The sequence below is a fragment of the Dipodomys ordii genome, unplaced genomic scaffold (assembly GCF_000151885.1).
Source record: "Dipodomys ordii isolate 6190 unplaced genomic scaffold, Dord_2.0 Scaffold15, whole genome shotgun sequence".
In the NCBI taxonomy this organism is placed as follows: domain Eukaryota; kingdom Metazoa; phylum Chordata; class Mammalia; order Rodentia; family Heteromyidae; genus Dipodomys; species Dipodomys ordii.
In genome coordinates this window covers 14,564,388-14,589,257 of record NW_012267231.1, presented here as the reverse complement: position 1 = coordinate 14,589,257, position 24,870 = coordinate 14,564,388, and the positions used below count along the sequence as shown (strand labels likewise).

Sequence of the window (24,870 nt, the reverse complement as noted above, 5' to 3'; positions counted from 1 at the left end):
TGTGGTTTTGTTTTTTTGTTTTTTTTCTTTTTCTTTTTGCCTGTTGTGGGACCTGAACTCTGGGCCTGGACGCTGTCCTTCCGCTCTTCAGCTCAAGGCTAGTGCCCTACCACCTGAGCCACAGCACCACTTCTGGCTTTTTCTGCTTATGTGGTGCTGAGGAATCAAACCCAGGGCCTCACGCATGCAAGGCAAGCGCTCTACCACTGAGTCACCTTCCCAGCCCCTTCTCTGTGGTTTTCTTCTGACCCACCAAGTGAGAGCTAGGTCATGAATTTGATCAGATTCGGGAAGAGACAGACTCCCAAAGAATAAAGTGAGGTGTAAAGAGAGTAAGGCCTCAGTTTTTCCACTCAGGCAAGTGTTCTCCATTTCTTGTGGGCATCCATTTCCATCTTCTCACCTCACCTGATCCAAATGGACTAACAGGACCCCTGACAAGGAATGTGTCCATTTCTCATCTCTAGGACATCAAAGGCCAGTTCTGGAATGATGACGACTCAGAAGGAGACAATGAATCTGAGGAATTTCTCTATGGAGTTCAGGTGAGGTTGTACCCTGCAAAGCTCAATGTAGGGGGATGGACAGTCAAGATTTCATGAGTCAAAGAAGTTGTTCTGGAGCAGAGTTGAGACGAGGGATTGTATTGGTGTGGACCAGTTATGGTCTTGTCACAGCTGACTCCGTGTCCATGTCCCTGCCTGGGACTACTCCTGTCCTGGAGTAAACGGCATCCCTTGTAAGTGGAGGCTACCCACTTGTTACTTCCTGAGTTTCCTACTATCAGTGAGGATTGTTTCAAATCTTAAAAAGAGTGCTCTCTGGGACATTGCTCACTCACATTGTTCTCTAAAGCACAACCTGAGCTTGAACTTGGTCTTCTGTAGTCATATGACTTTTTTTGCTCATGGCTGACATTCTGCCACTTGAACCACACCTCCACTTTCAGCTTTTTACAGGTTAGTTGGAGATAGGAGTCTTGCAGATTTAGCTTTCTAGGCTGGTTCTGAAAAAATTTTTTTTTTTTGGTCTGTCGTGGGGCTTGAACTCTGGACCTGGGTGCTGTCCCTCAGCTCTTCAGCTCAAGGCGAGCGCTCTACCACTTGAGCTACAGTGCCACTTCCGGTTTTCTGGTGGTTTATTGGAGATAGTCTCACGGTCTCTCCTGCCCGGGCTGGCTTTGAACCTTGATCCTCAGATCTCAGCCTCCTGAGTAATTAGGATTATAGGCGTGAGCCACCAGTGCCCGGCTGAGCTTTTTTTTTTGGTCGGTCGTGGGGCTTGAACTCTGGGCCTGGGAGCTGTCCCTCAGCTCTTCAGCTCAAGGCTAGCTAGCACTCTACCACTTGAACCACAGGGCCACGTCCGGTTTTCAAAAGTCTCACAGACTTTTCCTGCCCAGGCTGGCTTTGAACCGTGATTCTCAGATCTCATCCTCCTGAGTAGCTAGGATGACAGGTGTGAGCCACTGGCGCCCAGCTGGTTCTGAATTTTGATCCTCAGATTTCAACCTCCTCAGTAGCTAGGATTATAGGCCTGAGAGATTGGTGGCTGGCAAGAGTGCTGTTTAGATAGAATCTTTCTGAGGTTTTGTAGGTTGTGGTCTGAGAGAAAAAGTGCCACCACCAGGTACAATGGAAAGTGGTTTTCATACCCCATATTGCTGCTGTTTTGGGGTTTTTTTTTTTTGCCAGTCCTGGGGCTTGAACTCAGGGCCTGGGCACTGTCCATCAGCTTCTTTTGCTCAAGGCTAGTGTTCTACCACTTGAGTCACAGTGCCACTTCCACTTTTTTGTGTGTTTATGTGGTACTGAGGAATTGAACCCAGGGCTTCACGCATGATAGGCAAGCACTCTACCACTAAGCTACATTCCTAGCTGCTGTTTTCTTTCTCCTCCTAGTATCTTATTCTTTTTATTCTCATCTCTCCATCTCTCCCATTGTTTATTTCTTTCTGCCCTTCCTGCTATTTCAGGGTAGCTGTGCAGCTGACCTGTACCGACACCCACAGCTTGATGCAGATATTGAAGCCGTGAAGGAAATCTACAGTGAGAACTCTGTGTCCATCAGGTGGGACTCCAGGAATGACAGGGGAACAAGCCACTTCTTTCTGAGTTGCTGAAGGCTAGAAGTTTTTTTTTTTTCTTTTGATAGTGTGTTAGGGAATAACTATGAGCTTAATGCTAGAGGTTGCTCGAAATGTGTAAGCTGTGTGTGGGAAGTAAGGCTACTTTTCTTTGAAGTTCCCTCTTGTCCTAACCCCTTATAGGCCAATATTTCACATTTAAGGTGAGAAGGGCTTCTTCCTTGGAGAGGGGCCTGATAATATAAATGGTTTAAGTCTGTATAGATAAGACTGTATAAAGAGAACAGCCTTCCATCCTTTCATCTTCCCTGTCCAGGCTCAGCCCTCCCTCCACCTCAGTCTCTGTTCCCTCCTTTCTCCCTTAATGAGCCTCACTTGTACTTGCCTGTGTCTCTGTAGAGAGTATGGAACTATCGACGACGTGGACATCGACCTCCACATCAACGTCAGCTTCCTCGATGTAAGTGGTGCTAGCACCTGCCAACACCATGTCTAGCTGGACTTGTGGATTTTGTCATGTAGGCCAGGAGTCTTGTTCCTGAGTGCTGTATTTGGAGCACATATTCTTCATCTCTCTCTTTCCTAGACCATCAACAGACAGTGGTGTGTACTGTCATGTGCATGTCTATGTCATACGTGGGAAACTTGCCGTCCATTCCTCTGTGTGGAAAACTGCAAGCTGTTTCCCTGTTTCTCATAGGAGGAAGTGTCTACAGCCTGGAAGGTCCTCCGGACAGAACCCATTGTGTTACGATTGCGGTTTTCTCTCTCACAGTATCTTGATGGGCCAGGTAAAGACGGTAGTGACCTTGGGCAAATGGGTGCTGTACTTCCTACATTAGCTGATGTAGAGAAAAACTGGAAAGGTTGCCGTTGGAGTGGCTTTTCAGTGTCTTGTCATTGGTGACTTTATCTCCAATCAACTATTAGGCCATTCCTTAAAGGCCTTTGTGGTTAGGGAAATTCTTTCTCTAGTTCCAAAATAGCATTTCTTCTTCCTCCTCTGCTCAACTCCCTAATGAAGATATGTGGAATTGATGAGATTGCTTCTAAAATCTATCCTCTGCCTCAGCAGTTTCTCCTTCCACAGTTACTGCTTGCTTGCTTTTCTTTTCCTTTCCTTCCCTTCCTTCCTTCCTTCCTTCCTTCCTTCCTTCCTTCCTTCCTTCCTTCCTTCCTCCTTTCCTCCCTTCCTCCCTTCCTCCCTTCCTTCCTTCCTCCCTTTCTCCCTTCCTCCCTTTCTCCCTTCTTCCCTTCCTCCCTTCCTCCCTTCCCTTCCCCCTTTGCCCCCTTCCCTTCCCTTCCTTTCCCCTTTCCCTTCCTCTTTCTCTTTCTTTCTTTCTCTTTCTTTTTCTCTTTCTTTCTCTCTCTTTCTTTCTTTCCCAGGGGCTTGCACTCAGGGCCTGGGCACTGTCCATGAGCTGCTTTTGCCCAAGGCTACTACTTTACCACTTGAGCCATAGCACCACTTCCAGCCTTTTCTGTGTATGTGATACTGAGGAATCGAACCCAGGGCTTCATGCATGCTAGGCAAACACTCTACCACTAAGTCATATTCCCAGTCCCCACAGTTAACTGTTTAGAGTATCTGTAGTACCTAAAGTAGTCTGGAGCATCTCTAGTATCTAGAATAGTTTGGAGCATCTCTAGTATCTAGAGTAGTCTGGAGCATCTGTAGTACCTAGGGTAGTCTGGAGCATCTGTGTTGTGTAAAGTAGTCTGAGACATCTCTAATACTGAGGGTAGTCTGGAGCATCTCTAATACCGAGGGTAGTCTGGAGCACCTGATTTTTTAGGCTCTAAGGAAGCTGTCCCACTGAACTGTGGCTCTGAACTCAGGAGGATGGAGATAGGTACTTACTAGGACTTTTTTTCTTCTCTTTGCAGAACCGTCAATTGAGGTTTTCCAGCCATCGAATAAGGAAGGATTTGGTCTGGGTCTTCAGTTGAAAAAGTAAGAATGGTTAACTTTTCTGGTTGTGGACTAATGAGGGAGAGAATAATGGATACCTATGCTAGACAACTTTTCATTTCTGTGAAAAATATTTGAGATACTGGGAAGGAGGAAAGGTTTACCATGGCCTCCATCACTGTTTGGTATATAAAGGACAGTACAGCCCTGCAATCAGATTTTTTTTTTTTTCTCTTATGGCTTCCTCAAGGGGCTCTAGAGACTCAGACCATTTTAGTTTATTGAATGTGCTGAGAATTTTCTGCTAAATATTTGCCCATAAAGAGAAATACAGCATATTTTCTACTTTAGTTGTATTGCAAACAGTGTCCAATACAAGTGCAGCCATGAAAATGGAGGGTTGGAAAGGACAGCGAGGGAGGAATGACTCATGCTGGTGACAGGAGAGGGCTGTGAGCAAGAAAGTAAGAGGGAGATGATCATGGCAGGGGCGGGCTATGGGTGAGAGAATGAGAGGGGGATAATTCATGATTTTCAACGATGGATGAAAGTTATCCATGTAGCCAGGCATGGGTGGCGCACACCTGTTATCCTAGCTGTTCATGAGGCTGAGATCCGAGGATCGCAGCCAGCCCAGACAGGAAATGCCTGAGACTCTTATCTCCAGTGAACCACCAGAAAACTGAAAGTGGTGCTGAGGGTAAAGTGGTAGAGTGCTAGCTTTGAACAAAAAGACATCAGGGACAGTGCCCAGGCCCTGAGTTCAAGCCCTGTGACTCCTCCCTCTCCCCCCTCCCCCCCCCCGCAAAAACAAAAGAGAGAGAGGGATTACTTTGGGATATGCAAGTGGAGAATACCCAGTACACCAAATGTCAGTTTGTCTACTCACAGGTAAGAGTGGAAGGTAAGCACCAATGTGTGGGTAGAGATTATAATCAGTGAATACAAGATTGCTGGAGTGCAGAGCATGATAGGTTGAAAAGAAAATAGAATCAGACCCAACACCCATTCAAACTATCTGAAAAATTACTGGGGTAGGCCAAGGAATAAGAAACACTTTAGGCAGATCAGAGAAGACTAGAAAGCAAGTGGTGTCACAGAAGATGAGGGAAGAGAACTTCAAGGAGGGTCATGTGCCATGGGAGAGGAGTAGGAAGAGGACTTAGGAGTTTCTGCTGGGTTTAGCAGCAAGGAGAGAATACTTGGTGAGTGTTTAGGGGAGAAATTGGGATACAGAGAGCTGAGAAGTGATTGGCTGACCGGAAAGGAGAACCACGAAGGAGGAGGTGAGGAATTTAGGAGAAGGTAGAGGGGAGGAGTGTGAGGCAGATGTGGAACTGAGATGACGGAAAGCTGTAATTTGTAGTTTTGGGGCAAGACTGACTGGAGAGGAGGCTGATGGGACAGGGTCCTCAGCATTCCGGGAGGGCACTGATGGCTCAAATAGAGCAGTCTTGAGTACAAGGCTTGCCTGGTCTTCACAGAACTCAGGGACCAAGGTCAGGGTAGACCCAGAAATGGAGTTGGTAATCGGGTTGGCTGTACATCCTGTAGGAGTGTGAAGAAGCTGATGGGAATTTTTTCTAGTAGAGTAATACTGCTAAACAGAACCAGTGGAGGATGAGTGAAAGGACCGGCAAGTCTGGGAGTTGGAAACCACAAATTTGGGGATGTGATTTTTTCACTCCCCTATTAGAAGGTAGAAGGTGGTACTGACCTCTGTCCTGCCTCTTTCCCTCTCCCGGTGGTTATCCTTGACAGTAAGTCTTCAGGTCCATAGCCTTTGAGGGTTCACCTTTGAGTTCTTGGGACTTCATCTTCCATTAGGGTAGACACTAGGAGAGAGTGTTTATCCTCAAGAGGGCAGGAGGAGTTTTAGGGTCATCTACTTCCATGTGTTAGGGTCCTTTTGAGGAGTCTTTAAACATTCCTCTAACACCACCAGCTTTGCCATCATGGGTGAGTACCCTGTCTTGCCTCCACCTGCTCTGTTCTTTGATCCCTCAGAATCCTGGGTCTGTTCACATCCCAACAATGGAAACATCTAAGCAACGACTTTTTGAAGACCCAGCAGGAGAAGAGACATAGTTGGTTCAAGGCAAGTGGTACCATCAAGAAGTTCCGAGCTGGCCTCAGCATCTTCTCACCCATCCCCAAGTAAGTACGCCCACTTTCTTAAATACCTAAATTAATATTTCTTACCTTTGTCCTAAATTCTGTATCTGTAACTACTAGCAACATCTTATGGTTCTGTCTCCTTTGTGTCCTTACCCATCTGCTCCTGCCTGACCCACTCGCGTGTGCCTCATCCTTCGTGTTAACTACAGTGGTACATATTCTGAAGCAAGTTTGCAGATCTTCCTACTTTTTCTTTGCTTTCATCCTTATTCCCTATCTTAAAGAGGCAGAATTTGCAATCAGGCACCAACTCCTTTTTTGCTCTAATGCATTTCACCTCACTATCTAGGTTCTGGAAAAAAATATGGCTCTGTTGGCTGAGAGTGGGGCTTAAGTGGAACAATACTACCTAGAAAATTGGAGGCCCTTACTTCAAACCTCGGTGTCAGAAACATATATATATATATATTTTTTTTTTTAATTTTTAATTTATTTTTTTTCCGGTTCTGGGGCTTGAACTCAGGGCCTGGATGCTGTCCCTGAGTGCCCAAGACTGATGCTCTACCACTTGATCCATAGCACCACTTTCATTTTTTTCTGAGTAGTTTGTAAGATAAGAGTCTCAAAGATTTTTCTACCTGGGCTAGCTTTGAACTGAAATCCTCAGATCTCAGCTTCCTGAGTAGCTAAGATTATAGGTATGAGCTCATGACACCCAGCTTAATTGTTTTTTGACAGAACTGGGATTTGAACTCAAGACCTAATACATAGTTCTTGCTAAGTAGGCAATCTACTAATTACCACCATACCTCAAGCCCTTTGTCCTGTTTTTACTTTTTTAATAGGGTCTTAAATATGGATTGGGCCCACTTTGACTTTAATCTACCTATTATACTCGGATGACAGAACACATCACCATGCTCAGCCTTTTTTTTTTTTTTTTTGTCGGTTGTGGGACTTGATCTCTGGACTTGGGTGCTGTCCCTGTGCTCTTCAGCTCAAGGCAAGTGCTCTACCACTTGAGCCACAGTGCCATTTCTAGTTTTCTAGTGGTTTATTGGAGATAAGAGTCTCATGGACTTTCCTGCCCAGGATGGCTTTAAACTGGGATCCTCAGATCTCAGCCTCCTGAGTAGCATGAGCCATCGGCACCCAGCCTTGCTCAGCTTTTTTATTGGTTGAAATGGTGTCTCATGAACTTTTTGCCTTAGCTAGTCTGGAACCATGAGTCTCATTTTCCTCTTCTTCAGTGGCTAGGACTATAGGCAAGAACCACGCTGTCTGGCTCCAGGTTTATATTTTTAGTCCCTAGCACCTTCTGAACTCCCCAAAGGAATGCATAAATCCAGGTATGTAGTTTGCTGACAGTTATTGGACATTAGACTCTTTAGCAGTCAACTACTTGTCTAGTGTTCTGTTTAGTGCTTAATACTTCTCTCTCACAAAATGGGTTAGTGACAGAGGCATCCCCCCCCCAAGGTGTCTTGTGCCTGCCCTGAATGCCATGATAGCCCAGGCTCAGGCCTCCCGACCCCATGCCCCCATCTGAAGAACAGGATGACAATTGTGTAACCTACATTGTCTTGACAGTGTTTAAGATCCATAAAACATTCTTGAGATGTGAGTTTGTCTTCGGCTTAAGTTCTTGGGCTTTCTTGACTCTTGTCCCCTTTTAGAGTGCAGAGTGAATCCTCAGCTTTCTCAGTTCCTTTTGTCCTGTTTTCCTCCAGGTCGCCCAGTTTCCCTATCATACAGGACTCCATGCTGAAAGGCAAACTGGGTGTACCAGAGCTTCGAGTGGGGCGCCTCATGAACCGTTCCATCTCCTGCACCATGAAGAACCCCAAAGTAGAGGTGTTTGGCTACCCTCCCAGCCCCCAGGCAGGTCTCCTGTGCCCCCAGCACGTGGGCCTCCCTCCCCCAGCACGGACCTCTCCTTTGGTACATGGGCTGTGGAGGGCTTGATGGGTATTTGGAGGGTGGAGGTGGAGATGTGGGAGATGGTGGGGGTGGTTGTCCAGACAACTAAGGTGAAACCTGAGCATATACTATGCCTGGGTAGCATGTAATATATTTTTAAATAGCTAGAAATTCTATCTAAACTATGTCATGGGTTTGTATGGTAGTGGATCATGAAGTAGAGATGGTGTCTGAAAGAGTCATGCATGATTTTATTAGGTGTGCTTAGTGCTTGGTAATCAGCTGCTATGCTAATTCCATCTACTGTGTGTGTGTGTGTGTGTGTGTGTGTGTGTGTGTGTGTGTGTGTGTGTACGTGTGTGTGTGTGTACATACACATGCACATGTCAGTATAGCAACTCCAGACCTACCACTTGAACTACTTTTTTTTTTGGTTGGTCTTGGGGCTTGAACTCTTGACCTGCTCTACCACTTGAACCACAGCACCACTTCCGGTTTTTTGGTGGTTTATTGGAGATAGGAGTCTCACGGTCTCTCCTGCCCGGCCTGGCTTTGAACCGCGATCCTCAGATCTCAGTCTCCTGAGTAGCTAGGATTACAGGCGTGAGCCACCAGCGCCTGCCCGGTGACTTGAACTACTTTTACCTTTGGTTTTTTACTGGTTGATTGGAGATAAGAATCTCTTGATTAGTCTTCCTGCCTGTTTTTTTGGGTCAGTCATAGGCCTTGAACTCTGGGCCTGAGTGTTGTCCCTGAACTCTTCAGCTCAAGGCAAGGACTCTACCACTTGAACCACAGAGCCACTTCTGGTTTTCTGATGGTTAATTGGAGATAAAAGTTTCACAGAGGGAGGAGGCTGCAATGCTTGGTAAGAAATGTACGCATTATCCTGCCCATGTAATTGTAACCCCTCTGTACAGTATGTTCACAAATAAAATAAAATTAAATTAAAAAAAAAAAGTTTCACAGAGGAACTGGGAAGGTGGCTCAGTGGTAGAGTGCTTGCCTTGCATGCCTGAGGCCCTGGGTTCGATTCCTCAGCACCACATAAGCAAAAAGAAAAGGCCGGAAGTGGCGCTGTGGCTCAAGTGGTAGAGTGCTAGCCTTGAGCTGAAGAGCTGAGGGACAGCGCCCAGGCCCAGAGTTCAGGTCCATGATTGGATCCCCCAAAAAAAAAGTTTCACAGACTTTCCTGCCCGGGCTGACTTTGAACTGCCATCCTCAGCTCTTAGCTTCCTAGAATAGCTAGGATTACAGGTGTAAGCCACCAGTGCCTGGCTGCCTGGCCTGTTTTGAACCTTAGTTCTCAGATCCCCACCTCCTGAATAGCTAGCATTATACGTGTGAGTTACCAGTGCCCAGCTTATTCCATCTACTTTGAAGAAGGTTAGTAAGAGACAAACACTCTTCCAGAGCCTTTGGCAAAAATGTCTAAAGATGATCTCCCAGCTTTGAGATCTTCTAGGCTAGTCTAAGTGAAGGCTTAGCTAGGAGAATGCTGGGTGATGGGCATGGCTGAGGTATGTGCAGGGTCTGTCCTAGAAGCTCATAGGATCTCTCTTGTTCTTTCTCCAGGTCAGTGGTCACTGCAAGAACATCCCCACTCTGGAGTTCGGGTTCCTGGTTCAGGTAATCAAGCTCGGCTCCCTGCTGTCTGACCATATGGTCCAAGGCTTCTTGGTTCCTCAGTTGGTTCAGTATTTCCTGAGTTGTTTTGCTCTCAGATTTATATTGTGTTGAATGGGTAGTGGCAAGAAAGGGCACAATGCCCATCCTCAAGAAGTATGCTAGAGGAGCTGGGAAGATGGCTCATTGGTAGAGCGCGCGCCTTGCATGCCTGAGGCCCTGGGTTCGATTCCTCAGCACCACATAAGCAAAAACAAAAAAGCCGGAAGTGGCGCTGTGGCTCAAGTGGTAGAGCACTAGCCTTGAGCTGAAGAGCTGAGAGACAGCGCCCAGGCCCAGAGTTCAGGCTCTACAACTGTGCCCCCCCCCCAAAAAAAAAAAAAAAAAAGAAGTATGCTAGAAGCCAGGCACTGGTGATCATGCCTATAATCTTAGTCTGTGTTACTGAATGCCAAGAAGACCTTTCACAGACCCGGTGTCTAGTAGGTACTCAATAGGTCTGCATTACTGAACAAAACTTGCATGCCCTGTTAATGGGCCAACTACCAGATTTATACCCCAAAAAAATGAAAGTGAGACAAAGATAAGATCAGTAGTCTAGGAGAATGGTGCAGGATCTTTGCTTCAGCGCCATCTTCCCAGCACAGAAGTGCCTGTTTTTGACCAATCTGCTGGCTCATTATTCAGTGTAGTTGAAACTGTTTCTCAGGCCCCTTGCCATCTGATCTGAACTAAAGTAGGACAGTCTGTAATTACCACAACTGTGGTTAAGAGTTTGATTAGCACCTGTTGTTGTTTATAGACCATGTTCAAGGACATTTTTTGTTGTTATGGGTTGTAGGACTTGAACTGAGGGCCTGGGCACTGTCCCTGAGCTCTTATGCTCAGGCTATTGTTCAACCACTTTGAGCCACAGTGTCACTTCCAGTTTTTGAGTGGTTAATTAGAGATAAGAGTGTCACAGACTTTTCTACCCAGACTAGTTTTGAACTAAGATCCTCAGATTTCAGCCTCCTGAGTAGCTAGGGTTACAGGTGTGAGCCATGGGCACACTGGTAGGGGTATAATCTTATTTCTTGCAAAATGGCTATGAAGTTACGTTATAAATGAGGAGACCATGGCTCAAGTTGACTGACTTAGCCCATTATATTCGCTGCTAAGTTGCGTTTAGAAGAGATAAGGTATTGGCCCAGGACTAGTAAATCCAAAGCTATGCCTGCTCTTATTTTTTATAGTACTATATGGACTTAGCGCTTAAGTCAGCTAATAAGTTGAAACACAGGGCCCAAGAATAGATCCTGCCTTTTGTAAAGAGTTGGAAGGAAGGAGAAAATGTGAAGAAGAAGCTTAAGTTATTTCCTGCATCTCAACAATAAGAAAAGCTCCTCTGTTCCTCTGTCTGTGCCTTACTCCCAAAAGACACAGTCTGTTCTCACCCCAGATCATGAAGTATGCCGAGCAGAGGATCCCGACACTGAACGAGTACTGTGTGGTGTGTGACGAGCAGCATGTCTTTCAGAACGGGTCCATGCTCAAGGTAGAGGCCCACTGACCACACTCTTGCCCCAGGTCTTCCACTTCAGCTGTCCTCCTTTCCTGGTCCCATGGTAAAGGGTGAATTTTGTTCCTATTCCCAGGACTGCAGAAATCATTGTTTCCCTCAGAAAACAATTCTCAGTCATGCTGGTTGGATCACTGTGGACATGAGGACATGGTCCTCACTTAACATTTAGAGCAGATCAGGGATTTACCCCGTGACTGATGATGTTATCGCTCTGAGATACTCCCATGTCTAGGTGGGCAGATAGAGCTTTGCTATAAAGTGCCGTGTAAGGCTGGAGTTGTAGCTTACTGGTAGAGTGCTTGCCTAGCATGCATGAAGTCCTGGGTTCGATTTCTCAGTACCACATAAACAGAAAAGACCGGAAGTGGGGCTGTGGCTCAAGTGGTAGAGTGCTAGTCTTGAGCTGGAAGGGATAGTGCTCAGGGACAGTGCTCAGGCCCTGAGTCCAAGCTCTAGGACTGGCAAAATAACACCAAAAACAAAGTGCCATGTATAGTGAGCATATAGAAGAGATAGGAGCATTGCTTCAGAAAGTCAGAAGAGAGAACAGGACTACCTAAAAGGTCATTGAAGTCTGAAAAGTTAGTATAACTCAAGCTTACCAGTAAGGCATTCTAATTAAAGCTTTGCCTATTTAGTTTTTTCTTGATGCAAAGGGCCCCAAATTCCTTCTGTAGACTAGAGTTGTCTAAGGCACACCCCACACCCCAGCCACCTGTTTAATATGTCATTGCAGCCAGCTGTCTGTACTCGTGAGCTGTGTGTCTTTTCCTTCTACACACTGGGCGTCATGTCTGGAGCTGCAGAGGAGGTGGCGACAGGCGCTGAGGTAGGGGAGAGGGATGAGCAGCTGGGGAACTGGGATCCAGCCCTTTCATACCTTGGAATTCAGCCTCCAGAATGCTTTCATGTGTAAGGATGTTCACTAAAGCATAGTTTATAAGACAAAACCCAGATACAATCCCAGGGACAGAACTTAGAGTATGTCCTTCCAGTGAAAATACAGTGAATATGGCTATGACATTGTTGCATGTAGTTATATTGAAAAGCAAGTGCATAGCTGGGCATAGTGCCACATCCCTGTGGTCGAGCTGCTTGAGAGACTGGGACAGGAGGTTTGCTTAAGCCCATGAGGTACAATCCCTATCAAGGGAGGGAGGGAAGAGGTAATTTGAAAGAAAATTATTTCCATAGCAAAAATGCCATCAAACTTAACTATAATATAGTAGTAACCCCTTTGTACAACTAGTGAATATAATTTTTAAATAAACTCCCAAATTTATGCTCTTCATCAAATTTAATCGGTGAGGAAATGAGATTTGTTTGTGCATATGAGGATTATATTTAACTGTTTCTTTAACCATTTGGCTATCACCCAAAGTTTTATATTACATTTTCTAATTTCTAAGTCATGAGCACATTTCTTAAAAAATGAAAAACAGCTGGGCACCGGTGACTCACACCTGTAATCCTAGCTACTCAGGAGGCTGAGATCTGAGGATCATAGTTCAAAGGCAGCCTAGGTAGGAAAGTCTATTAGATTCTGATCTCCAATTAACCACCAGGAAACTGGAAGTGGCGCTGTGGCTCAAGTGGCAGGGCACTGGCCTTGAGCTGAAGAGCACAAGGACAGCGCCCAGGCCCAGAGTTCAAGCACCAAGACCGACAAAAAAAAAACAAACAGAAAAACAGCAGGCAGAAATGCTGAATACTGTGTGGCTCACAGAAGCATCATTTAGTTTCGCTCCCCCTTTCCTTCCCTCTCAGGTGGTGGATCTGCTGGTGGCCATGTGTAGGGCAGCTTTAGAGTCTCCTAGAAAAAGCATCATCTTTGAGCCTTACCCCTCTGTGGTGGACCCCACGGACCCCAAGACTCTGGCCTTTAACCCTAAGGTATGATGCTCAGGAAGAGCATTAGGGCTAAGAAGCAAATAGTGAGAAACAGGGGGAGAATGGGAATAAGGGACAGACGAAATGGAAGACTTGTTTCCTGTGAACTCTTGCATCCTAGGATGTAGCTGTTTCAGGGAAGGAATAGCTGGGTTTGTCAGAAGTCAGGGAGGAAGTTAATATTAGTTCCATCATGATGGGTGGAAGCAGAGAAGCCTGGATTCCCTCTGAGGGTCTGAGGCCTCCTCATTGAATGCACTAGGGAAGCCACTTGGCCTCCTAACCTCACTTGGCTAATCCTGTTAAAGGTAGCATAGGTAACCTGTAAATACCCTCCTCCAGTTCCCTAGGACGAGAGGAATGTGTTACATACATGAATGAATGAGGTTTAAATTCCAGTGGTCAGCAGGCTGGAGGCCCTGGAGAACTTGTGTCTCAAGTTCTAGTCCAGAGACCTGAGAACCAGGACTGGTGTAAGTTCCAGTCTGAGAGGCAGCAGGCTCAAGACCCAAGAAAACCCAGTTTTGTAGTTCATTGGTGCTGTAACTCAGGAGGAAAACGCTTTCCTTGAGAGGCAGTTGGGACATCTTCAGTTAACAGATGAAACCCTTACACATAAGGAGGACAATCCACTTTACTTGATCTGCTCATTGCCGTGTTAATCTGAGCCCTAAAACACCCATGTCATAAACAAACTCAGAAATCACATTTGACCAAAGGGCTAGGTAACCAATGGCCCAGTCAAATTGACTCCTAAAGTCTGCCATTGCATGTAGTCAGTGTATCAAGTACTCTTCTGCACTCTTCACATGTTAACAGGATATTTAATCATCGGAACGCCTCTGTGAGAGTGGGCTTAATCTTGTTGTTTTTATTTGTAAATGGGCTAGAGTATAGCTTGGTAATAGAACTCTTACCTAATGTACAAAGCCCTGGGTTTCATTCCCAGACTACACCCCCCCCCCCAAAAAAAAAAGTGATGATCAGTGGCAAGCAAGTAAGACATGAGCTTGCCCTGTCAGTTCCAGCTGCCACTTGAGAACTCAGACCATCTCAGAATTCCAGAACTGGCTGGTTTCACACCTGTGTTCTTTCAGGAAAGCACCCTTTCCTTGAGCCTAGGCCTTTGGGCATCTGACCCTCCCTTTAATTACGGCATCCTCTCTCCTTTATTCTTCTTCATCTGGTTCTTCTCTTCCATTAATACTTCACAGAAAAAGAATTATGAGCGGCTTCAGAAAGCTCTGGATAGCGTGATGTCCATCCGGGAGATGACGCAGGTATTCTGCCCCCTGTGTGTCCCCTGCCTGCCTGCTGAGCTGCCTGTTCTGCTTGCAGTTGGTGGGGTGAGCTGAGAATTTAGATAAGCTGCTTGTTTCTTTAGGGGTCCCTCTGGCCTTCTCAGGTATTGTTCTCTGGTTTTCAGTTCCACACTATTTACTCTCTGCACTTAGTGTCACTTGCAGCTTTTGTCTCTGCTGCTGATTCATTCACAAGTTCATGCCAAGGGCTTTTCCCTAATGCTTAGGGATTAGAGAGGTGAGGGGAAGACTTGTGCCAGAGGTTGGGAGGGTGAGGTGTGGGGCTTGGAGATAGGGCTCCAGACCAGACCCAGGACCTATATTATCTGTCTTTCCAGGGGTGGGCAGCCACAAGGAGCAGTGACAGTCCTTTGCCTCACTGCTGTCTCTTACCAGATTTCCCATCTCTCATCCGCACTGCACATTTGTAAACATTCATTTGTACTCAGGCAGGTCTCTTCTCAGCAAATCTTATGTGAATACAGCAGGTGCTCTGGGAGAGCTGACTGACTTGTCAGAAGCACTCTGCTCTGTGAACATTTAGCATAGGGTTCCCTACCCTAATCTTTCTGGGACACTGATTTCATTTTATTTTATTTTTTATTTTTTGGTTGGTTGTGGGGCTTGAACTCTGGGCTTGGGCGCTAGCCCTGAGCTTTTCAGCTCAGGGCTAGCACTCGACCACTTGAGCCATAGCGCCACTTCCGGCTTTTTCTGTGTAAATGGTACTGAGGGATCGAACCCCAGGCTTCATGCAAGCATTACTACTAGGCCACATTCCCAGCCCTGATTTTATTCTTTGATTTACAATTAACTTTTTTATGGCTATAGGAATTGCATAAAATGATAGAGACCTGTTGGGCGCCGGTGGCTCACACCTGTAATCCTAGCTACTCAGGAGGCTGAGATCTGAGTGCTAGCCCGGGCAGGAAAGTCCATGAGACTCTTTTCTCCAATTAACCACAGAAGTGGCACTGTGGCTCAAGTGGTAGAGTGCTTGTCTTGAGCTGAAGAGCTCATGGACAGCGCCCAGGCCTAGAGTTCAAGCCCCACACGGACCAAAAAAAAAAGAGAGAGACCCGTCTACATGTTTTATAAAGCTGTTTGGTTATTTTCTTACTTTTTTCTGAGTCTCCAACTTGTGTGGGACTCCTTGCGGGTGGGAACCCCGTGTGCTCTGTCCTCCAGTTGCTCTCAGTGGCTCTCAGTGGCTAACCTGCCCTAGGTCCACTAGTCTATGGAAAGTGCTTGGGCTCCGCCTCTCCTAGAGGTGATCTTACAGCCATTGTTTTTCAGGGCTCATACTTGGAAATCAAGAAGCAGATGGACAAGCTGGACCCCCTCGCCCATCCTCTCCTACAGTGGTAAGGCTCAGCCTTCCAGGGGTGGGTGGGGAAGGAGGACCGTATGGGATGTAAAGCCTATACCACTCAGCAACAAGTTTTAACATCCTTTATAATAGATGATATGGCTGATCCTATGCCTTGCCATGACAGATCTGAGATCCTCCAGAGAGCTCACAAACTGACATTTATCTGACAAATTCTCTTTAAGCATACTATGTTTCCTGAAAGTTTTTTTTTGTACTGTACTAGGGCTTGAATTCAGGACCTTGCATTCTCACTCTTTTTCTTCCCTCATGGCTCCTGCTTTATCACTTGAGCTATGTCTCCATCCAACATTTTGCTGGTTAATTGGAGATGGATTTTCTGCACAGACTAACTTTCTGAGTCATTAGCATTAAAAGGATGAAACACTAATGCCTGGCTTATTTAATTTTTTTCCCCCCAGTTGTGGGGCTTGACCTCAGCCTGGCACTTTCCCTGAGCTCTTCAGCTCAAGGCTAGCATTCTAACACTTGAGCCACAGCGCCACTTCTGGTTTTCTGTTGGTTAATTAGAGATAAGAGTCTCACAGACTTTCCTACCTGGGCTGGCTTTGCACTGCGATCCTCAGATCTCAGCCTCCTGAGTAGCTAGGATGACAGGCGTGAGCCACGAGGGCCTGGCTTTTTTTTTTTTTTTATTGAATGAAAATTACCCGCACATGTCATACAACATGATATTTGGAAATATGTGATGCAGCTGAAGTGGCTCATTAGAGTTAATTAGCATGTCATTACCTCATATAGTTATTTCTTGTGGTGAGGCACTTAAAATTTACTCTCAGCAGTTTTCAGAAGTACAGTTACATGGTTGCTAACTACAGTCACTACCAAATAGGTTGCAGTGTCTCTCACACGCAGGAATTTGTAGTTTATTTCAGCCAAGCTTTCTATGCTTCTCTTCCTTGCTGTTGTTTCCTGCTGGCTTATTGCCCTCTTTCTCCTCAGCCTTGGCATCAGTACTGATTTGTGCAATAGCTTTGCCCCTCTTGGCACAAGCAATGACCAGGCATGGACTGTGGCATGGGTTCAGATGAGGCACACATCCACCATGGGAGGCAGTGCTCTCTTGCTCAGCCCTACTGTTTTATATCTGTTCTCGCCTGTCACTGACTCCTCAGGAAGTTCATTCTAGTTTCTTCTGCTTCATTCTTTAGCTCAGTTAGTAATGTTCATGCTATTCCTCCCCATCCTTAAAAACCTGGCTCCCTCTGCACTCAGGCCCAGTGGCTCCTGAGCCCCAGTTCTAGGTCTGAATCCCAGGTTATCACTATCCTCTTCCCCAGGTGACTCCTTGTCTTTGTGTTCCATCCTTTTCTCTCTGGATGTAGCAGCTTACTTCATACGTGTTCTTTCTCTCATTTTTTTTTTTTTGGAGGGGTGTTGGTCATGGGGCTTGAACTCGAACTAGGCACTGTCCCTGAGCTCTTCAGCTCAAGGTGAGCACTCTACCACTTGAGCCACAGCACTACTTCCAGTTTTCTGGTGGTTAATTAGAGATAATAGTCTCATGGACTTTCCTTCCCAGGCTAGCTTTGAACTGTGAGCCTCAGATCTCAGCCTCCTGAGTAGCTAGGATTACAGGTGTGAGCTACCAGCGCCCAACCTTTCTCTCCTTTATCCTGTTATGTAACTCTCATCTGATGAGAAGCTTCTCTAAAAATTTTATGCACCAGCATCTAAACTCAAAGGAGTGATATTCAGTCATGACCCAGGTGTGTCACAAAATTGACAGCCCAGGAATCTGCTCATTCTCCAGGAGCAGGGGAGGTTATTTAACCACACACTTACTCAAACCTGTCTGCTTTTCTCTGTTTCTTCCCAGGATCATCTCCAGCAACAGGTCACACATTGTCAAACTACCTCTCAGCAGGGTAAGTGATTGAGCCAAGTATGAGTGTGTGTGTGTGGGGGGGGGGGCAGTTGGAGGGGGAGTGTCCTAAGTCATCTGACCACATTGATACTGGATCTGCCTAGCTCTCCCCATTAACAGACTTTAGGCCCATGCATACTTCCCTTTTTTTGGAGTCAGTGCAAGCCTGATTAGTTCCTGTTCCCACCCCCCCAACCCTTCCTTCCCTGATCTCCATTTCTGCTCTGTTTTCCTGATCCCACCCCACCCTGGGCAGCAGCTGAAGTTCATGCACACCTCACACCAGTTCCTCCTGCTGAGCAGCCCTCCTGCCAAGGAGGCCCGGTTCCGGACCGCCAAGAAGCTCTACGGCAGCACCTTTGCCTTCCAGTGAGGAGTGGGGAAGTGAGGGGTAGTGGGGGCAGGGGAGGACGACACATGCTCGAGGTGAATGAGTTCATGGGATAAGTGCCCATCAGGTACTCAGCACATATTCTATTACCTGCTGTTGAGTTCTGGCATAAGCGTATGACACATTTCTCAAGCTGCCTGGGATGCCATAGAAGAGAAACAACATTTTAATGTAAAAATGTGTGGTTGGGAGAATGGGAAACATACAATTTACGTCTGATTGTGCGAGGAAGGAGAAAAAGGCCTGAAGGTTAACTTGAAGGAGTGTTAGTACTCTTTTCTTAAGATAGACTGTGATGTCTTCTGCTGGCTACATTAGGGCTCAATAGTGAGTCTGTTGAGTTTGAGATGAACTTGCTGAATTTGAAATACAGGAGAATAGGACAAATGAGGGCAAATCCTAGACCATCTCCTGAGGACAGGCCTGGAATGAAGATGGAAGGTGCGCACACACGCACACATACATGCACACACGGCCTGTGCCCATGCCCATCTTGATGTCTGTGTGGGTGACGGCAGGAGGGGAACTTCGTACTGGAAGAGACATGATTATTACTCTGCCTTACAGTGGGTCCCACATTGAGAACTGGCATTCAATCCTGCGCAATGGGCTGGTGAACGCATCCTACACCAAGCTGCAGGTGAGGCTGGCCCCTTCTCTGCTCTCTTCCTCCTGCCCTCTCAGTGGGGGAGGCTGCGTTTGGGAGGCTGGTTTTGTCTCAGTTTCCTCCCACCTCTCTTGTTTGGGAGCTTCCCCGGGTGGACATTGGAATTATACTTCTAGAATGAATGTGGCTGCTATAGACTCAAGCTTAGGGGATAGGAAGGACTCTTGTATGCAGAGAGGCAGAATTACTGATTGTAGCTGCTGGGTTGCATTAACCCACTAGATAGATAGATAGATAGCTTGCTCATTTCAGGTTCACTGCCTTTTCAGGAGTTGGAAACAGAACTGTTCTTTGCCCTGAGAGAGACAAGGAATAGTTGTTACTCTCCCTAGCTGCCTCTTCTGCAATTCCTCTGTTTTGTGACTGCATATATACCAAGGCCTCAGACTAGAATATGGGTGCTGAACAAGTGACTGAGAGGCTTTTCTTCCTCAGCCCATTTCAGCTCAGCAGAGCATTAATCTGTAGCATTTCATAAGCAGTTTAACCTCAGTCTGCTTTTCAGCCAATCAGCTTTTCAAGAGTAGGCACCTAGCTCTCTGTCAATGAGTAGAAGGTAGATAGATGGAGAGACAGAGGACTGGATAAGCCTTGTCGATGCCTAATGTATGGCCATGGGAGGACCCAGGCTCATGTGTCCATCCTGGTGTTTCCCCGCAAGCTGCATGGAGCAGCCTATGGCAAAGGCATCTACCTGAGCCCCATCTCCAGTATTTCCTTTGGATACTCAGGTAAGAAACGTGCTCTGTCCAACCACCCTGACTCTGCTTACATTGCATCCGTTTGTGAACACGTGATCTGTGCTGTCCCCTCCCATCGTGAGCACTGGGTCTCTGTCCACCCTCCCGGTTATAGATACGTTGTCACCTTCTACTTCCTCTCATGACAAATGTAGATTCTTTAGGAGGTTCTTGTTTAAAAGTGGTTTTATACATGGTAGGGATGGCTTAAGGAATAGCTGGGAAGTAGGACAAGGTGTTTTGTGCAGTTGCAGAGTGTGTGTGTGTGTGTGTGTGTGTGTCTGTCTGTCTGTCTGAATATCTCTTGGGAATACCTCAGGCTCAGGTTCTTGCATACACCTACATTTCTAGAGACACTTCCTCCGCTACCATTCCACTATTTTCAAAGTCCCATTAAATGCAAGAGGAAACATTTTGTGTCATAAGCAAGAATAAGGCATTGAGAATGTGGCTTAGTGGTAGAGTGCTTGCCTAGCATGCATGAAGCCCTGGTTTTGATTCCTCAGCACCACATAAACAGAAAAATCCAGAAGTGGTGCTGTGGCTCAATGTGGTAGAATGCTAGCTTTAAGCAAAAGAAGCTCAGGGACAGTGCCCAGGCCCTAAGTTCAAGCCCCAGGAATGGTGGGGGAAAAAAAAAAAGAACCAAGAATAAGATTTTGAGTTGACTGGGGAGGGTGTCAGGAAAGGGATATAGGGATATGGTGTGGACTTCTTCAGCCTTCATGTCCATGCTCCTCTGTCTGCTTTTGTTCTTTGTCACCACCGTCTTGGTGTAAGGGATTACCATCGTGTACTTCCATGTCTACTTGATGAAAGTAATTAATTGTTCTGGATCCTTAGTGAGCTGTGATTGGTAGTACATGCTTGCAATCCCAGATCTTTAAGAGTCTCAGGCAGGAGGATCAAGAAATAAGGCCAGCTGGGTGCCGTGGCTTACACCTGTCTGTAATCCTAGCTGATATCTAAGGATTACGGTTCAAAGTCCCTGTGAAACCCTTAGTTCCAATAAACTACTGAGAAAAAGCTGGAAGTGGTGCTGTGACTCAAGTGGTAGAGTGCTAGCTTGAGCAAAAGAAGCTTAGGGACAGCGCCCAGGCCCTGAGTTCAAGCCCCAGGATGAACATAAACAAAAAACAAAAACAACAACAGGTCAGGCAAAAAAATCTATGAAACCCCATCTCTAAAATATCTAGCAATAAGTCAGAGGCATGGCTCAAGAGATAGAGTGCCAGCTGAGCAAGCACTGTCCTTGAGTTTCTTTTGCTCAAGGCTAGCATTCTACCACTTGAGCCATAACGTCACTTCTGGCTTTTTCTGTGTATGTGGTACTAAGGAATTGAACCCAGGGCTTCATGCATGCTAGGCAAGCACTCTACCACTAAGCTTCCTTCCTAGCCCTTCCAGGCCCTGAGTTCAAAACCCCAGCACCTGAGGGGGGGGAAAAGGACTAGAGATGTAGCTCAGTGGATGAGGCTCTGGGGTTAACCCTCAGCTTCATTAAAACAAACAAAACACACTTTAAGAAAGATGATTTGCTTTTAGTTGGGCTTGGTGTGCACTATAATCCCAGCACTTGAGAGTCTGAGGCCAATGCCTCATACTTGTCATCGTAGCTACTCAGGAGGCTGAGATCTGAGGATCATAGTTCAAAGCCATCTGGCAGGAAAGTCTGTGAGACTCTTCATCTCCAGTGAACCATCAGAAACCAGAAGTGGTGCTGTGGCTCAAAGTGGCCTTGAGCAGCGCCCAGGCCCCAAGTTCAACCCTATGACTGACAAAGAGAGAGCAAGAGAGAGGGAGGGAGAAAGGAAGGGAGGGAGGGAAAGAAAGGAGTCCCTCCTGCCTGGGTGCCTGAGATTGTACCTAAGATAACTAGTCTACAGGATCTCCTTTGTTGCCTAAGGGGCTGTCACTTGTTACATCATTTTGGAGAGCAGTTTGAAATCATTGCCTTCCTGCAGCTGAAGAGTTGATTGCTGCGGCCTTGGGGTTGCCATCCCTACCAGTGTCCCAGCCCAGGTGTGTGGCCATGCTCACTGCAGGCCTGGTGTTGCTCTCCCTGCCAGTGCACCAGCATGGGCATGTGTAGGAATGCTTACTGCAGCAGCACTGGAAACAGCTCAGGCACGCCTCAACACACTACTGCATAATACAGTTGAGGTAGTCGAGCGACGGATTTCATCAGTGAGAATGACATCAGTGGCATGCTGCAATAACATAGACAAACCCTAGGAATACTGACTGTAAGCTGGATGCTCTCACCCATAATTCTAGCTACTCAGAGGCTAAGATCTGAGAATTGTGTTTTGCAGCCTGCCCAGGCACTAAAGTCAATGAGACTCTTAACTCTTAATTATAATAATGAAAAACCAGAAGTAGAGCTCTGATTCAAGTGGTAGAACACTAGCCATGAGCAAAAAAGCTCAGGGACAGCGCCTGAGTTCAAGCTCCAGCACCAGCACAAAAAAGGAAAACAGTGGGGCTGGGAAGGTGGCTCAGTGGTAGAGTGCTTGCCTTGCATGCATGAGGCCCTGGGTTTGATTCCTCAGCACCACATAAGCAAAAAGAAAAAAGCCAGAAGTGGCGCTGTGGCTCATGGGGTAGAGTGCTAGCCTTGAGCTGAAGAGCTGAGGGGCAGCGCCCAGGCCCAGAGTTCAGGCCCCACGACCGGACTCAAAAAAAAAAAAAACTGTTAAAAAAGGAAAACAGTCAAAATAGTAACTCTGAGCAGAGCCTTGCCTAGCATGCATGAGGCTCTCAGTTCCTGGCACTGAAAAATAATAGGAACCCAAATTTCAGGATAGCAGTGCTCTTCGAGGGCCCTCTGACTTGTAGTTCTTAGATTGGGTCTCTAGGAATTTTTCTTTTAAAAAGTAATAACCTAGCCGGGCACCAGTGTCTCATGCCTGCAATCCTAGCTACTCAGGAGGCTGAGATCTGAGGATCACAGGTCAAAGCCAGCCAGGGCAGGAAAGTCTGTGAGACTCATCTCCAATAAACCACTAGAAAACCAGAAGTGGCGCTGTGGCTCAAGTGGTAGAGCGCTCGCCTTGAGCTGAAGAGCCCAGGGACAGGGCCCAAGCCCCAAAGTTCAACCCCCATGACCGACAAAAAAAAAAAAAAAGTAATAACCTGCCTGCCGGGTGCTGGTGGTTCAAGCCTATAATCCTTGCTACTCTGGATGCTGAGATCTGAGGATCGTGGTTCAAAGCCAGCCTAGGCAGGAAAGTCTGTGAAACTCTTATCTCAAATAAACCACCAGAAAACTGGAAATGGCACTGTGCTTTTTTTTTTTTTTTGGTAGGTCATGGGGCTTGAACTCTGGGCCTGGGCACTGTCCCTCAGCTCTTCATCTCAAGGCTTGCACTCTACCGCTTGAGCCACAGCACCACTTTCGGTTTTCTGAGTGGTTTATTGGAGATAAGAGTCTCATGGACCTACCTGCCTGGGCTAGCTTTGAACCGTGATCCTCAGATCTCAGCCCCCTGAGTAGCTAGGATTCAGGTGTGAGCCACCAGCGCCTGGCAGAACACTAGTCTTGAGCTGAAGAGCTGAGGGACACCACCCTGGCCTAGAGTTCAAGCCCAGACAACCAACCAAAACCAAAACTAATAACCTGCTGGGTGCCAATGACTCATACCCATAATCCTTGGTACTCAGAAGGCTGAGAGATCTGAGGATTGAGGTGCACTGCCAACCCGGGCAGGAAAGTCCATGAGACTCTTATCTCCAATTAACCTCCAGAAAACCAGAAGTGTCACTGTGGTTCAAGTGGTAGAGTGCCCGTCTTGAGCTGAAGAGCTGAGGGACAGCGCCCAGAGTTCAAGCCCCATGATCGACAAATAGAAAAGTAATATGTTATTAAATCAACATGATTGACTCACAGGAAGTTGGCCAATCCATGTTTATTGAATGTGTGAATGAATCAGTCATACTCTGTGCTTCCGGTCAAAGTGGAGGGGGCTGAGGTACTTCCCTGGGCTTATCTGTCATGTTCCTCATCCTTGTCCCAACATTTCTATGATTCAGCTCTGTTTCCCAGTGTGGGGATTCCTGTGGCTTTTAATAGCCACATGTTCATCCATTCTGTGTTCCTCCACCATTCCCTCTCTCTCCTCCCCTCTTCCCCCAGCAGTCTTGTTGACCATTAAGTGCCTGGATACCTTTAGTATCTTGTCTTCCCTCAATACTTCACTGATGCCATAAACACCTCAAATGAACCCTCTTCCCTTTTCAAACAGGCATAACCCAGATCAGAAATTCCATAGAACTTTTATTATCCACATTAGATCATGTAGCCCAGTTCCTTATTACTTTACAGATAAGAAGCTGATTGACAGCAGGCTACATTGCCTCTTCAAGGTCCAGCTCTGAGGAGCAGAGCCATAACTGGAACCCACGTCTCCTGACATCTAGGCTGGTGCTCTCACTATGGGCTGGCAGAGGAGGCTTTGAATGAACCACAGTCTGAGGTCCCCCGGGTTAGATTGAAATGTGCATATCTTTGGAAGGAATGTGTGTAAATGTCCCACTTCTGTAGTTACACTGGCATCTGGCCATCTGTCAGTATATTTTCTTCCATTCTGCCCCAGTCCTCTGTGTGTTCTTCCTTGGCGGTGGAGACTAGTACAAATAGCAAACATCCATTTGCCCAATGGATGCTCTGATGACTTGGCCAAAATGTGCCAGTTGAAATGAAGGAGAATGAGAAAGGAGTTGGTGGATTCCATCTGTTTAGCCCTGTTTAGGGACTTGTCTGTAGATAGGAAGCGTGTAGAGATTATTCTAGCTGCCATGTTCTCAGGGTGTGGTCCCAGGAAAGGGACAGAGTGACATTGGGTCAGTACAGATTAGACAGTGAAACAGGATTGCCCTAGGACAAGACTCTGTTCTGTCTTAAGTGTTTCCCTACTTCCCACCCCCAGAGTCAGATTATTTTTTCTTATCCCCCATCTGCTCCCTGGAGTAGAACCCGAGGGAACTTGCTCTCAGAATCGTGAGATATCTAGTCTGAGAAGGTTGTAATGTTTGGTGCAGACTGCACTGAGGGAGTTGGCATTGAAGCTGAGACTCCCCCTTGTCCTCCCTTTAGTTCAGGCTGTGCGTCTGTCCTGGAGCCTCAGTGTGGGAGCATGGGGAGGTACAGGTGGTGAGTGCAGAATGTACTTCCAATAGATGTCACCCACGACTACACCAGGGCTGTCCGGATTGCCGGGATGGAAGCAGTATGGAGCTAGTAGCAATAGAAAATTGTAGCCAGGCACTAGTGGCTCAGCTACAGTTACTTCTGAGATCCATAGAATTGTGGTTGGAAGTCAACCAGGGTAGGAAAATCCTCAGTTCGTGTGTGTGTGTGTGTGTGTGTGTGTGTGTGTGTGTGTGTGTGTGTGTGTGT

General features: G+C 46.7%; 1 protein-coding gene across 8 annotated transcripts in view; it reads left to right on the top strand.

Moving 5' to 3' along the window:
- Positions 1-24,870, top strand: part of Parp6 (poly (ADP-ribose) polymerase family, member 6) — a 33,212-nt gene that overhangs the window by 5,064 nt on the left and 3,278 nt on the right. For 3 of the 8 annotated variants that reach the window (XM_013012148.1, XM_013012147.1, XM_013012149.1), the window contains 17 exons: positions 468-545; positions 1,976-2,070; positions 2,486-2,546; positions 2,787-2,877; positions 3,974-4,040; positions 6,006-6,155; positions 7,847-8,057; positions 9,612-9,665; positions 11,104-11,199; positions 11,963-12,055; positions 12,994-13,119; positions 14,331-14,396; positions 15,714-15,781; positions 17,627-17,675; positions 17,931-18,043; positions 18,633-18,705; positions 19,394-19,463. In XM_013012148.1, the coding sequence (XP_012867602.1) occupies positions 468-545; positions 1,976-2,070; positions 2,486-2,546; positions 2,787-2,877; positions 3,974-4,040; positions 6,006-6,155; positions 7,847-8,057; positions 9,612-9,665; positions 11,104-11,199; positions 11,963-12,055; positions 12,994-13,119; positions 14,331-14,396; positions 15,714-15,781; positions 17,627-17,675; positions 17,931-18,043; positions 18,633-18,705; positions 19,394-19,463 (1,561 nt within the window). The remainder of the gene's footprint in view (positions 1-467; positions 546-1,975; positions 2,071-2,485; positions 2,547-2,786; positions 2,878-3,973; positions 4,041-6,005; positions 6,156-7,846; positions 8,058-9,611; positions 9,666-11,103; positions 11,200-11,962; positions 12,056-12,993; positions 13,120-14,330; positions 14,397-15,713; positions 15,782-17,626; positions 17,676-17,930; positions 18,044-18,632; positions 18,706-19,393; positions 19,464-24,870) is intronic. The other 5 variants (XM_013012152.1, XM_013012151.1, XM_013012150.1 and 2 more) reach the window with 5 other exon arrangements.